This window comes from Mesoplodon mirus (assembly GCF_964341445.2).
Source record: "Mesoplodon mirus genome assembly, chromosome: 18".
Taxonomy (NCBI): Eukaryota; Metazoa; Chordata; class Mammalia; order Artiodactyla; family Ziphiidae; genus Mesoplodon; species Mesoplodon mirus.
This window is the reverse complement of record NC_138994.1, coordinates 51,740,604-51,756,439: the sequence shown is the minus strand read 5'-3', so window position 1 is coordinate 51,756,439 and position 15,836 is coordinate 51,740,604. Positions and strand designations below refer to the sequence as shown.

At 42.0% G+C, this 15,836-nt stretch overlaps 1 protein-coding gene across 1 annotated transcript in view; it reads left to right on the top strand.

Moving 5' to 3' along the window:
- Positions 1-15,836, top strand: part of VPS53 (VPS53 subunit of GARP complex) — a 133,313-nt gene that overhangs the window by 879 nt on the left and 116,598 nt on the right. The window contains exons 2-4 of the mRNA XM_082605577.1: positions 1,302-1,382; positions 4,495-4,544; positions 8,482-8,548. Of these exons, the coding sequence (XP_082461703.1) occupies positions 1,302-1,382; positions 4,495-4,544; positions 8,482-8,548 (198 nt within the window). The remainder of the gene's footprint in view (positions 1-1,301; positions 1,383-4,494; positions 4,545-8,481; positions 8,549-15,836) is intronic.

Genomic DNA, 15,836 nt, shown 5'->3' with positions numbered 1-15,836 from the left:
CTCCTGATAAAGGGAGGAAAATCTCCCTTAAAGAAGTTGGTGTAGGGGATTTAGGAAAAGGAGGGGTGTGCCATACTTAATGACCACTGGGAAGTTTTTTGAAGTAAAACATTACTACTTCTATTACTGATAGTTAATATTTATTGACCATTAATACTTACTATGGGTCTGCCAGTGTACTAAGTTATTTGTTTGTATTGTCTCATTTATAGATTTTTAGATGTGTTTTCCTTGGAGTGGTTGGTTTACTCATTCACAGCACATTTGGCAGATCCTGAGGATACCAGGTCATTAGGCAAAGGTTTTGGTGTTCAAGTCACACTGCTTCCCACCCACCTCCATCTGCCAGAAAGAGACATACGTTTCTTTTTTCGTTTGTTTTTTTTGTTTGTTTGTTTGGCCTTGCCTCAGGGCTTGTGGGATCTTAGTTCCCCTACCAGGGATTGAACCTGGGCTGCCCGCAGTGAGAGCACGAGTCCTAACCACTGGACTGCCAGGGAATTCCCAGAGACATACATTTCATTCCCTTTGGACCTAGTGGACTCCAATAGAAGAAACAAATAATGCAGTCAGTTATTGTTTGACGAGGGTTTTAGAAGAGCACAGCTTTTCCTATTTCTTAGTAAGATTGAATTCTAATGTAGGTTTCTCCAATAAGCAGACCTCAAAAAAGAATTTGCTTCCCAGAATAACTGCCTTGAGCTGGTGAAATCTAGTACCCAGGGGATCACTTAACTGCTTTGTAACCCACCTTGTTACATGTTCTTCAAATTGCAACATTTGAAGGGAGTTAGCTATATTTCTCAGAAGGCGGCTTGCTTTCTTCTGTAAAAGAGATGGATAGTTCCTAAATGCCAGCTCTCCACTTCCTGACGCTGTCTGAGCATAATAATTGCTTTGATGCATAGTGAATTCTACTGCTGAGACATCACTGAGACGTGGTGTATAATAAGTCTGTTATCAAGATTCCCTTAATACAACCATGTCATCCGCTGGCTTAATCTGATAGTATACAATGCCCACTTATTTTACCTTGTCCTTGGGATTTCGTGGCTATCTGGAACTTTTCACTGTTGCACATTCTGTTAGTTTTACCAAGATGTTAAAATTACAGATGTTGGTGAAAATTACAGATTTACTTTACCAGATATTTTATTGCACGTCTGTTGTTAAGCCTCGTAAAATGAAAAAAAGCTATGGTCTTTGCCTCCTAAAAGCTTACCAACCAATAGGGAGGAAAGAAATAATACATAAAGCAAGGCAGAAAGATAGGTGATTTTTAATTCTCTATCTTTATGTAGGTATTTCCAAGCCAGGATCCTCTAGATCGAGCAGATTTCAATGCTGTGGAGTATATCAACACCCTGTTCCCAACAGAGCAAGTAAGTATAGAGTTTCCTTCTTGCAGTGGCTTCTGGCTTATCCTGAATATTAATGATGTATTATGTGTTATACTACATAATCTAAGGGACCTTGATAAGCAAGTGAGAGTTAAATTCAAGTTAGACTCCGTTGTAACCAGCTTTTTGTGGGGGGGGAGGGTTAGCTAATACCAAATACTGTTGTTGTGTTGGTGTGGAATTCTCTGTATAGTGAGCGTATTATTAGAAATCGTACCCTTAGGTTGAAAGCGTCTGTCCTGTTGCCCCACCACCACCCCCAATTTTCTGTAGTAAATTGGGAAGTAGACAGGATTTTTCGAATGTAATAGGGGAAAAATGGGAATGAGGTAGGCAGGATAAGCCTGGAGTTAGAAAGCTACTTTTATTCCTATTTCAAGATGTACATTTCAGAACTTTGATTTCTAGCCCAGCAGACTGTTGGGGGGGTGTTGGCCCCTTTATCCTGTACTGGGAGTAAGGAGGAAGAGCCAGTTTTAGTGGTAAGGAGGATAGAAGTAGGGTGTAAAGGTGAGCTCAGTTTTGAACACATTTGGGCCATCCAGGTAGAAATACATAGTTGGATATTTGAGTCTGGAGCCCATCATTGCCATAACTGTTAATATTTTGGCATATATCCTTCCAAACTTTTTCTGATGGACATGCTGATTTTTAAAATAAGTTTGGAAAAAATGGTATCATACTGTGTGATTGTCTTTTCTGAGATTTCACAGGTAGCCTTTAGAACTCATCTTTTTCTTTTTTGGCTGCACCATGTACAGCTTGCAGGATCTTAGTCCCCGACCAGGGATTGAACCGGGGCCCTTGGCAGTGAAAGCACCAAGTCCTAACCACTGGACCGCCAGGGAATTCCTAAGAGCTCATCATTTTCTATGAAAGATGAATTCTAGGAATTAGCTGGAGATAGAAATTTGGAAACAATCGTATAAAGATAGCAGTTTTAGCCATGAAAAGATTTAATTTACCCCAGCCTATCAAGACAGCTAACTCACCACAACAGATTGTTAGATTTGAAAATTATGTATATAGGGAACCACCAGGTTCTCCCTTCTTCCTGATAAGTTTTTGTGGGTTTTTGTTTTTAAACTACTGAAGGTGGCATAAGACATTTGTTGTTCCACAGATTCAGTTATATGTCTTGTCTAATTATGTCCCCACATCCATGGTGATGTATAGTGAAGTTTCTTAGATAATTCAGGAAATTTATGACACAGGGGTACCTTTATTTCCCCAACCCCAGATTTATACCATTTTCCAACTCAGATTCTCATGGACGTTAATTAAAAGGTAATAGAAAGTAAGGGCATGATTTATCATTTCTTTCAACTATTGCTAAATCTTGGGCAAAATCCATCTATATACCTCATGGACATTGCAGTAGTTGCATTGTAGCTGTGGCACACGGGCTTAGTTGCTCCGCGGCATGTGGGATCTTCCCGGACCAGGGCTCGAACCTGTGTCCCCTGCATTGGCGGGCGGATTCTTAACCACTGCACCACCAGGGAAACCCTTGTTCATTTATTTTGTTTTTTTGTTTGCTTATTTGTTTTCTATAGTTCACATATGAGTGAAATCATACAGTATTTGTGCTTCTCCGTCTGATTTATTTCACTTGATACCCTCAAGGTCCATCCATCTTGTCGTAAATGGCAAGGTTTCATCTTGTTTTATGTGTGACCTGGTTCTCTTATCAGACCTGTGCCTGGCAGGCTCCTGCCTCTTCCTGCCAGCACAGGTTGCCAGTAGCAATTTATAAGCACAATTCCTGCATCACCCCCAATTCCTTCTGAGGTAAAATACCTATCGGGAGAGAGGGAAAGAGGACTTACAAAATTATATTTTGAAAACTTCAGTTAAAATGGTGCTATAAAATTGTACCATTTCTATTCCATTAGGGGGCACCCTTTCCTCATGTTTTCAGCTCACTAAATTGGCACTAGTCCATTTGTTTTTACTGTCATTGTCTTAAAAATAGAAATAACTTTACTATAATTGTAATAGCAGTGCATTGTCAGTATAGAGCAATTAGAAAATACTCATAGGCAAAGAGGAGAAAAACTTAAAATCCCTCTTCTTCATAGATTACAATTACTGTTCCTGAATTCATAGGTTACAGCTACTAATATAGACTCCAAGTACTAGTGTTTATCCTTCCAGGCTTTTTTCTAATGGCCCTAGACACTTAGAAAAAAACAGAGGTATTTATTTATTGACATTTAACATAATGTGGAGGAGTATACAGATCCTAAATGTACAACCTGATGGATTTTCACCAAATGAATAAAGCCAGGTAACCACCACCCAGACCAAGAAATAAAACATTAATAAAATAGCCCCTTCTCGCCCCTCCCAGTCACTACCTCCCCCAGAGTTAACCACTATCCTGGCTTCTGATGCAGGAGAATAGTTTCACTCACTTTTGAAATACTATAAATGCAATCATACAGTATATGCTCTTGTGTCTGGTTTGTGTATATGTGTGTGTGCGCGCACACAACGTCATGTTAGTAAGATTCATCCATGTTGTTGTCTGTTGTAATCATTCATTCATTTTTATTGCTGTGAGGATTTTGTTGTACGAGTTTGTCACGATCCTATATACCAGGGGTCAGGAAATTTCCTGTAAAGGTCTAGATAGTAATTTTAGGCTTTATGGATTATTCAGTCTCTGTTGCAGCTACTCAATTATGTCTTTGTAGCTCAAAGGCAGCTGTTGATAATATGTAAATGAATGGACATGGCTGTTTTCTAATAAACTTTATTTATGAGAAATAGATTCCAGGCTGGATTTTGCAGTTGTTGCTACCTACTGCTATACTTCCCCCGGCCTCCCACCCCGGCTGCACTGCAAGGCTTGTGGGATCTTAGTTCCCCGACCAGGGATTGAACCCATGCCCCTGCTGTGGAAGCGTGGAGTCCTAACCATTGGACCGCCAGGGAATTCCCTATACTTTTTTTTTAAAGTAAAAATTGTATCATACCGTATGATTAGTTTCTTTGAGATTATAAATAGCCATTATAGTTCATCATTTCTCTGGAAAGAGGAATTCCAGGAAGTGAAATAATAGCTGGCACTTTTCCTTCTTTATTGTAGTCTCTGGCAAACATCGATGAAGTCGTGAACAAAATTAGACTGAAAATAAGGTAAGTAACACCGTGTGATTATTAGTGATTAATGAAAGTATGCTGTTCATTTAGTTAATCACATTCTGGATCACACTTATCTGTAAGAACACTAAAATTTCAGGTTAGCTATAGATGGTAATCTTTTTAAAAATAGTATTTTTTTCTGGGTTTCCATATGAGCCTTGTGGCAAAGAATCGATTCTTTGATCAGTCTTCAATTATTTATTTTAAAAAAAGGAAGGAATCTGTAACAGGCTATTCAAAACAGTTGATTATGAAAGGAGACAAAAGCATTTCTGCTATCTTTTTAGTGGCTTTATTTCCCTAGCAGATTTGCCCTTTTTTTTTTTTTTTTTTTGTATTCCCAAGGCTTAGATATGAAGCTGGGCTTATATATCCCTTGGCCATGTAACAGCTAACAGTGTGGTCAGATCTGCTGGTTGGTGTGGGTGGTGTCCCAGGACTAAACATTGTGATTAATCTAGGATGTCTAGGGTGGTCATCAGATGTCCTTTCTGCTAAATAGCCTTATTCTGGTTTATCCATGTCTGAATTTCCAGTTTTGACACATCGTAGATACTCAAAGTTTGTTTGTAATTATTATTGTAATGGTTGATGTTATTACTTTAAATATAGTTTTTTGTTGTTGTTGTTGTTTTTTAACTTGTGATGAGGAGGAGCCTTCATTTTGAATCCAGGAGATGATTTTTTTTTCCCTGACAACCTTTGAGTTTTTAGGTGAAGACCTCTACCATTAATGTTTTGTTCAGTGGGGTGCCTTAAAAAGTACAAAGAAGGGACTTCCCTGTTGGCGCAGTGGTTAAGAATCTGCCTGCCAATGCAGGGGACACGGGTTTGAGCCCTGGTCTGGGAAGATCCCACGTGCTGCAGAGCAACTAAGTCCGTGCGCCACAACTACTGAGCCCGTGTGCCACAACTACTGAAGCCCATGGGCCACAACTACTGAAGCCTGTGTGCCTAGAGCCTGTGCTCCGCAACGAGAGAAGCCACCACAATGAGAAGCCCACGCATCACAATGGAGAGTAGCCCCTGCTCGCTGCAACTAGAGAAAGCCTGCGCACAGCAATGAAGACCCTATGCAGCCAAAAATAAATACAAAGAAGGCTGTTGATTGTTTCGGTGGACTTTAGCTGTAACAGTTCTAGTAGAGACCGCTAAGTTTTACAGGGTTTGCAAAGAAAGTGAAAATTCCCCCATGATCCAAAAATCACTTGCGAGGGGCTTCCCTCGCTGTCCAGCGGTTAAGACTCCATGCTTCCCAACCTAAGTGTCCATCAACAGATGAATGTGGATAAAGAAGATGTGGCACATGTATACAATGGAATCTTACTCAGCCATAAAAAGTAACGAAATTGATTTATTTGTAGTGAGGTGGATGGACCTAGGGTCTGTCATACAGAGTGAAGTAAGTCAGAAAGAGAAAAACAAATACCGTATGCTAGCACATATATATGGAATCTAAAAAAAAAAAGGTTCTGAAGAACCTAGGGGCAGGACAGGAATAAAGATGCAGATGTAGAGAATGGACTTGAGGACATGGGGACGAGGAAGGATAAGCTGGGACGAAGTGAGAGAGTGGCATGGACATATATACACTACAAATGTAAAGTAGATAGCTAGTGGGAAGCAGCTGCATAGCACAGGGAGATCAGCTCTGTGCTTTTTGACCACCTAGAGGGGTGGGATAGGGAGGGTGGGAGGGAGATGCAAGAGAGAGGAGATATGGGGAGATATATGTATATGTATAGCTGATTCACTTTGTTATACAGCAGAAACTAACACACCATTGTAAAGCAGTTATACTCCAATAAAGATGTTAAAAAAAAAAAAAAAGACTCCATGCTTCCAATGCAGGGGGTGCGGGTTCGATCCTTGGTTGGGGAACTAAGATTCCACACGCTGCGCGGCGCAGCCAAAAAAATCCCAAAGCAACAACAGAAGCGAAAATCACTTGCAAGCCAGTTATTTTCAGCTTTCTCTCACCATACCTTTAACCGTTCTTCAAATGAAAAGTGACATAAATGACATAAACTGACATAAATTTCTCTGGTTGAGGTGCCATTAAATGGCCCCTGTTAAGCTGCAGGAGAAAGAGGAAGTGGGGGCCACAGATGGGCCTCCTGCAGATCAGGGCCCAGGTGGCGAGGCATGGATTTCATATAGCAACTGGCTCCTCATCCCTTTTAAGGTTCCTAGGATGTTACTGAGGAAGGATTTTATGTGGGATACTTTGAATTCTCTGGCTTGTTCCCATAAAGTTTCAGCAACTTTGTCATTTCTGGTTTACTCCATGACAAATACTAAAAGTTACATTGGTCCTTTTGAATGGCTCTGAACATTAAGTGAAAATAGCCTTTTAAACAATAACCAAGGTGACTCATCAGTGTGTGCTGGTCTTGGCTCCTACACTGCTGTTGCTGCCCCTCTCTGAGGTCCCAGGCCTCACTCTTCCTCCTATCCTCTAGACATCTTTGTTCTTTCTTCTGAATAAGTAGCTGCAATCTGCAAACATTGATGGATACGTTACTAACTTTTTAAAAAATTAATTAATTAATTTAGTTTTGGCTGAGTTGGGTCTTCATTGCTGCCCACGGGCTTTCTCTAGTTGCAGCAAGCGGGAGTTACTCTTTGTTGCGGTGCGCGGGCTTCTCATTGCTGTGGCTTCTCTTGTTGCAGAGCATGGGCTCTAGGTGCACGGGCTTCAGTAGTTGTGGCACGCGGGCTCAGTAGTTGTGGCTCGTGGGCTCTAGAGCACAGGCTCACTAGTTGTGGTGCATGGGCTTAGTTGCTCCGCGGCATGTGGGATCTTCCTGGACCAGGGATGAAACCCATGTCCCCTGCATTGGCAGGCAGATTCATAACCACTGTGCCACCAGGAAATCCCAGCTTTTTTTCTTTTGGTCAACCTGGAATCGAGATTTTTTTTTTGAATTTCTGAATTTTATTTATTTTTTTATACAGCAGGTTCTTATTAGTCATCCATTTTATACACATCAGTGTATACATGTCAATCCCAATCTCCCAGTTCATCACACCATCACACCCCCACCCCCCGCCGCTTTCCCCACTTGGTGTCCATACGTTTATTCTCTACATCTGTGTCTCAATTTCTGCCCTGCAATCCGGTTCTTCTGTACCATTTTTCTAGGTTGCACATATATGCGTTAATATATGATATTTGTTTTTCTCTTTCTGACTTACTTCACTCTGTGTGACAGTCTCTGGATCCATCCACATCTCTACAAATGACCCAATTTCGTTCCTTTTTATGACTGAGTAATATTCCGCTGTATATATGTACTGCATCTCCTTTATCCATTCGTCTGTCAGTGGGCATTTAGGTTGCTTCCATGACCTGGCTATTGTAAATAGTGCTGCAGTGAACATTGGGGTGCATGTGTCTTTTTGAATTATGGTTTCTCTGGGTATATGCCCAGTAGTGGGATTGCTGGATCATATGGCAATTCTATTTTTAGTTTTTTAAGGAACCTCCATACTGTTCTCCATAGTGGCTGTATCAATTTACATTCCCACCAACGGTGCAAGAGGGTTTCCTTTTCTCCACACCCTCTCCAGCATTTGTTTGTAGATTTTCTGATGATGCCCATTCTAACTGGTGTGAGGTGATACCTCATTGTAGTTTTGATTTGCATTTCTCTAATAATTAGTGATGTTGAGCAGCTTTTCATGTGCTTCTTGGCCATCTGTATGTCTTCTTTGGAGAAATGTCTATTTAGGTCTTCTGCCCATTTTTGGATTGGGTTGTTTGTTTTTTTAATATTGAGCTGCATGAGCTGTTTATATATTTTGAAGATTGATCCTTTGTTCATTGATTCGTTTGCAGATATTTTCTCCCGTTTTGAGGGTTGTTTTTTTGTCTTGAAGGAATCGAGATATTTTAATGATTTGTATCCTTCAACCTTTTTTTTGCTAGGAGATTGGATGACAGCATTCGAACTGTTGTAAGAGGTCAAACAAATGTGGGGCAGGATGGCCGGCAAGTAAGTAACTTATTCCTTCGTATTAAATATATCCCGATTTCTTCAAGACCCCACAACCAAGTGACCAAAATATTGATCTGCCTGCTTGCAGAGTACTTCCTTAACTGATCTGTCCCATACACAGCAGGAAACTTGCATGACTTGTCCCACTAGTAGCAGGGGGAGGCTGCCCAGACCAGCCATGAGCTGTCACTCAGCGTCTCTTGGACCAGAAGCATATATTGTAGCACAGCTCACCCAGGTCCAGGGTGAAATTCACGCTGAAATGAGAAGACTGAAGTTCCCTTGGCTTTCTCCTTAATGTCGGACGTCTCTGAGCCCTCCTTTATTTTGTGTACTGTGGCCCAACAAGGTTGCTGCATTTATCTATCTGCTAAGTTGTTGGGATTTTGATATTAGGGTTTTTTTTAATATTTATTTATTTAGGCTGCTCTGGGTCTTAGTTGTGGCATGCAAACTCTTAGTTGTGGCATGCATGCGGGATCTAGTTCCCTGACCAGGGATTGAACCGGGCCCCCTGCATTGGGAGCTCGGAGTCTTACCCACTGGACCACCAGGGAAGTCCCTCATGTTACTTTTGTTGTTGCAAAAGATAGCAGTAACCTTTGTGTCAAAAGACATTATCAACAGAGTAAAAAGTCAACCTATAGAATGGGCGAGAATATTTGTCAATCATATATCTGATGAGGGATTAACATCCAGAATATATAGAGAACTCCTAAAATTCAACAACAAGAAAGCAAACAACCTGATTAAAAACTGGGCAAAGGACTTGAATAGACATTTCTCCAAAGAAGATAATATGAATGGCCAATGAACCCACGAAAAGATGCTCAGTATCACTAATCATTAGGAAAATGCAAATCAAAAGTACAGTGAGGGCTTCCCTGGTGGCGCAGTGGTTGAGAGTCCACCTGCCGATGCAGGGGATGTGGGTTCGTGCCCCGGTCTGGGAAGATCCCACGTGCCGCGGAGCGGCTGGGCCCGTGAGTCATGGCCACTGAGCCTGCGCGTCTGGAACCTGTGCTCCGCAACAGGAGAGGCCACAACAGTGAGGGGCCCGCGTACTGCAAAAAAAAAAAAAAAAAGTACAGTGAGAATGGGACTTCCCTGGTGGTGCAGTGGTTAAGAATCCGTCTGCCAGACCTACTAGAGAATGGACTTGAGGATATGGGGAGGGGGAAGGGTAAGCTGTGACAAAGTGAGAGAGTGGCATGGACATATATACACTACCAAACGTAAAATAGATAGCTAGTGGAAAGCAGCTGCATAGCACAGGGAGATCAGCTCGGTGCTTTGTGACCACCTAGAGGGGTAGGATAGGGAGGGTGGAAGGGAGGGAGACACAAGAGGGAAGAGATATGGGAACATATGTATATGTGTAACTGATTCACTTTGTTATAAAGCAGAAACTAACACATCATTATAAAGCAATTATACTCCAATAAAGATGTAAAAAATAAATAAAAATAAATAAAATAAAGAAAAAAGAATGCGCCTGCCAATACAGGGGACACAGGTTCAAGCCCTGGTCTGGGAAGATCCCACATGCCGCGGAGCAACTAAGCCCATGCGCCACAACTACTGAGCCTGTGCTCTAGAGCCCGCGAGCCACAACTGCTGAAGCCCATGTGCCTAGAGCCTGTGCTCCGCAACAAGAGAAGCCACCACAAGGAGAAGCCCACGCACCGCAACGAAGAGTAGCCCCTGCTCACCGCAACTAGAGAAAGCCCGCGCGCAGCAACAAAGATCCAACGCAGCCAAAAATTAATAAATAAATAAAGTGTTTCTCTTGAAAAAAACCCCAGCATTTATAAAAAAAAAAAAAGTACAATGAGATACCATCTCACACCCATTAGGATGACTACTATCAAAAAACCAGAAGACAACAAGCGTTGACAAAGGTGTGAAGAAATTGAAACGCTTGTGCACTGCTGGTGGAAATGTAAAATGGTACAGTTGCTGTGTAAAACAATACAGTGGTTCCTCAAAAAATTAAAATGAATTATCATATGATCCAGCAATTCTACTTCTGGGTATATACCCAAGAGAATTGGAAGCAGGGTCCTGGAGAGATACCTGTTACCCCCATGTTCATAGCAGCATTATTCACAATAGCTAAAACATGGAAGCAACCCAGGTGTCCACTGGCAGATGAATGGATAAGCAAAATATGGTCTGTACATAATTGGAATATTATTCAGCCTTAAAAAGGAAAGAAATTCCAAAAAAAAAAAAAAGGTGGGGGGGGAACTTCCCTGGTGGTCCAGTGGTTGAGACTCTGCGCTCCCAATGCAGGGGGCCCAGGTTTGATCCCTGGTCAGGGAACTAGATCCCGCATGCTGCAACTAAGAGCCCACATGCTGCAACTAAAGATCCCACATGCCTCAACTAAGGATCCCGCATGCAGCAATGAAGATCCCATGTGCTGCAACTAAGACCCGACACAGCCAAATAAATACATTTTTTTTAAAAAAAAAAGGAAAGAAATTCTGACATCTGCTACAGCATGGATGAACCTTGAAGACATTATGCTAAATGAAATAAGCGAGTCACAAAAATACAAATATCGGATGATTCCACTTATATGAGGTACTTAAGAGTAGTGAAAATCATAAAGACAGAATGTATAATGGTAGTTACCAGGGGCTGGGGGAGAACGGGGAGTTAGTGTTTAATACATGTAGAGTTTCAGTTTTACAGGAAGAATTATGGGGATAAATGGTGGTGATGGTTGCACAACAGGTCAGTGAAACTGTACAATAAAAAACAATTAAGATGGTAAATTTTATGTTATGTGTATTTTACCTCAAACATTTTTTGAAATCAAGATGGAAATAAAGTTGATATATTGCAAAAAAAAAAAAAAAGAGAGAGATAGTAGTAACCTGACACAGCTATAATTCCTCATACCTAGTTTTGTTGCCTAGCAGGTAACTGTTGATTCATTTCAAAGTTTTATAGTTCTTTTTGGATCCAGCTAAGGAGGGCTGTTGGAAGGGGATGAAGAGGAGAAGCAGTGTATGGGGAAGAGGTATTCTTCAGTGACTGGGGGGCCAGATGTTATCTGTTAACCATTTTTCCTTTTCATCTGGATTCTTGTCTTCTGCTTAGACGTCCTATTTCGGAATTGCTGTCATAACAGAAGTGTCTTCTCTTACAGTGTCCGGCCTGCCCTCTTCAACAGTAATTCAGTTAGGTCGGCTGTGTGCACCTCTCAATTCTGTTATTTGTCCTGTTTTGACATTATTTAGTATATAGCCAATTTTTTTAAATGTTCATTATGCTGCCCAGATTTTATGGGGGTAGTGTGTAGTCCTATGATCTCTCATATTCTGGTTTCCTGTAGTAGCTCACAGGTGTTATATAAGTCTCTTTCTTTTTCTCTTATATGTTTAGTTTTATCCGCTTCTCTATTTTTCCTACATTTTATGACTTTCTTTTTCCTCTTACTCGTCATCTTCCGGTGGCCTGTTTGTAAGTAGTCTACCGTCTTCCTTGTAGTCATCATCAATATTTGTTTGTAGACATCTTAGTTTCCTGCAACTGATCCTATTTCCTGGCCTTGCCTGGTTCTTAGTCCTTATTGCTTTGGTTTTTGTTTATTTAGGTCTCTCCCATGAAGCGTCACCTCTCTGGCAGGTGAGGCCTGTGTAAACAGGGCCCTTAGACGTAACAAAGAGTAACAGGGTAGCTGGCCAACACTCCAGCCTCATTCTGCTCTTTCACTTTCCGATACATGTCTGGTCATGTCATCTACCTCTTTAGAAACCCCTGTGGGCTCTCTACCAACTTAAATCCAAGTTCCTTTGCATGGCATTGAAGGCCTCAATCTACTGTTCCAGTTTTGTCTCCTGCTGTGACCCCTCCACACTGGAAGCCTAGTGCTCTCCCAAGCATGCCCTTTGCTTTCTGGACCTATGCTTATGTTCTTCTTTTTTGCCTAAAATGCTCTCTCTCCTCTTTTTCTTCCAGTAGCTTCATTTCAAGATCATACTCAGTTCAAATACTACTTCCTTTATGAAATTTTCTGTTTGGCTCAATGGTATATACCAAAGGAATCAGAATTTTAGAACCCGAAGGGACTTGGAACTCATCTGGTCCACTCCTCTCATTTCACAGATGAGAAAATCGATCCCAGTATCCATCAGTTAGATGTACAGTCTCTCTGTCCACGAACTCCCACAGTCCTGCGCCCGTGCTTTTGATTTGGCTTTCGTGGTCTGCTTTGACTTATCAGTGAATACATCTTGTCCCTTTGACTCATGTATAAGGCCCTTGAGGCAAAAGCTGTATCTTCCTCATCTTGGCATTTCTCAGAACACATAGGCCACCGGCAATAACATTTTATTCAATTGTATTGAATATTAGGTCTGTGGGAGAGTATTTATTATTTGTAAATAAACAAAAGCCCTCTCCCATAAAACATCATTTTGACCAGTGTGTGTGTTCCTTTAAAGATGTTTAAAGCTTGATTTGTTTATGACTAGTCCCAGCGTACTACTATTTGAAATAATGACACTACTGTTCAGTGTGTTTCCACCTATATTTAGAAAGGCTCACTAGAAACCTTGAAATACTTCAGAGAGTTTCAGGTATTTACAATTCCAAGAATGTGAAAATAAAGTGAATGATTCATCAGGACTTTCTGTTGGGTCATGCTCTGTAGATATATATATATATCTTTTAGTTATTTATGTTTTAATCTGTGGTCACAAACGAGCATTATTGGAGAGGCAGGCCCAGAATTAGACGGCCTGGAGGAAAGTCGGCTCTCTCCACCTTCACATGTTAATAGGTTACAGGCTGCTGCAGCAAAGGCAGGCCATATTTCAGAGAGCAAGACCACATTTTCAAGAATGTTTAGATAGCATTTCAATCTGTGATGGAATTTGGTATCCATCTCCTTAGCATCCAGACAGAAAGGAAGCCCAGAAGAAGTAATTGCTTTTCCTGTCATCTCCTCCATCTGTGTTTTCCAACAGCTTGTAATGCAAGCTGAAGGAGAGACTTTTTTTTTTTCCAGGGAGCTTTTGAGTCCTATCCTTGTCATCTCCTAGGGGTGAGAGGCTTGCTGTCCAGCCCCAGCTGGCCGGTGGTTTGCTAAAGAGAGACTCCATTTGACTGGCATGGACTCGGGAGAATTATGGATGTTCCAAAATACTGAGTTTTATAGGTCAAGAGGCCCCAGTTTCCCCTCTTCCCTGGAACGGAGGAAAGGTTTGCTTTCAGAACTTGTTTCCGAAGCTTCTGGGGAACAACTCAGAAGGGGAGAGCAGTAATATGGACAAAAGGAAGTTTTCCTTTTATACATTTCATCTAGATTGTGTGCATCTTGAACAGATATGCTTTGTAATCCGTATAAATAGGGGAAAGTGTTGACTTCACATTTGTGGTGTCTTAAAAGACGTCTTTAGCAGAAAAGTTCTTTTTGGAAAGCAGTGTTTCTGACTCAAAAATTATTTGTGGAGAGCGAGTGATTTAGAAATTGAAGGCACAGCGAGTCAGTTTCTTTAGTTTCTCGAAATTTCTGAAATACCCGCCACCTGGTTAGCACTCTGCTGCACGTTTTGGAGAGCCTTCAATGTCGACCACCTCCTATGGGGGGGGACTTGAAGTGGTCTAGTCGGTGACCTTTTCTAACCAGAATGTGGTGCTTGTACAAAATTAATCCAGCACAGAATTCTCCCCCTTTTTTTTTTTTTTTTTTTTTTTTTTGCGGTACGCGGGCCTCTCACCGCTGTGGCCTCTCCCATTGTGGAGCACAGGCTCCGGACGCGCAGGCTCAGCGGCCATGGCTCACGGGCCCAGCCGCTCCGTGGCATTTGGGACCTTCCCAGACCGGGGCACAAACCCGTGTCCCCTGCATCGGCAGGCGGACTCTCAACCACTGAGCCACCAGGGAAGCCCTCTCCCCATTTTTATCTATTGAAATCATCACGCAAAAGCTATAATTAAATGCCCACATGTTTGAAACTTTGTGGATGAGATGAGTCAATTCAGTAAGTACATGAGCTGATATGCTTTGAAACTTACACAGCTTCCCAAGAATTAAAATGGACAGCTTGAACAGAGGTAGAAAGAGAGGCAAATAGAGGAGTGGGTTAGAAGAAGAAAAAGTTAGCATGTGAAATTTCAAGAGTGGCCATACCTTTATCAGTTCCTAATCAGCTCACTGAGAATCGCCAAGAGAGGATCAGTCATGGGGCTTCCTTCCTGGGTTTCCTTCAGTGTCTTGTGTGGACCTTGGCTATAATTTAACTATTGCATCACAGCAAGACTAAGGTTTGGGAGAGGAAGAAAATTATTATTGCCATCTTCAGCTCTGCTCACTAAAACTTTGATTTGGAAGAAGCATTAGATAATTGTAGAACCACCTCCCACCTGGTTCAGGAATCCTTTCTATCACATCTCTGACGTTTCATCATTCTTTTTCTGCTTGGATCCTTGCAGGGATGGGGAACTCACTACTCTGTTGTTCCACAGGACTGTCTGTTCCAGTTCCAGCTTTTTTTTTTTTGAAATAAATAAATTTATTTATTTTATTTATTTATTTTTTTGGCTGATTGGGTCTTTGTTGCTGCGTACGGGCTTTCTCTAGTTGCAGCGAGCAGAGGCTACTCTTCGTTGCAGTGCGTGTGCTTCTCATTGTGGTGGCTTCTCTTGTTGCAGAGCATGGGCTCTAGGCATGCAGGCTTCAGTAGTTCTGGCACAAGTGCTCAGTAGTTGTGGCGCATGGGCTTAGTTGCTCCACAGCATGTGGGATCTTCCCGGACCAGGGCTCGAAGCCGTGTCGCCTGCATTGGCAAGCAGATTCTTAACCACTGCGCCACCAGGGAAGTCCCCTGTACAGCTTTAATTGTAAGAAAGTTCTTTTTCTTACACCGAGCTGAAATAGTAAAATAGACCTCACTGGGGCTTCCCTGGTGGCGCAGTGGTTGAGAGTCCGCCTGCCGATGCAGGGGACACGGGTTCGTGCCCTGGTCCGGGAAGATCCCACATGCTGCGAAGCCGCTGGGCCCGTGAGCCATGGCTGCTGAGCCTGCGCATCCGGAGCCTGTGCTCCACAACAGGAGAGGCCACAACAGTGAGGGGCCCGCGTACCGCAAAAAAAAAAAAAAAAAGAAAAAAAAAAAAGAAAATAGACCTCACTGTAACTTCTCACTGATCTTAGTTCTGCCAGCGGGACAGGTGTAGACCTAATCCCTGTCCCTTATTATAGCTTCTAAAATTAAAAATGGATATTATGTTCCTTTCCGAGCATTCCTTTTCCTAGGCTAACCACTCT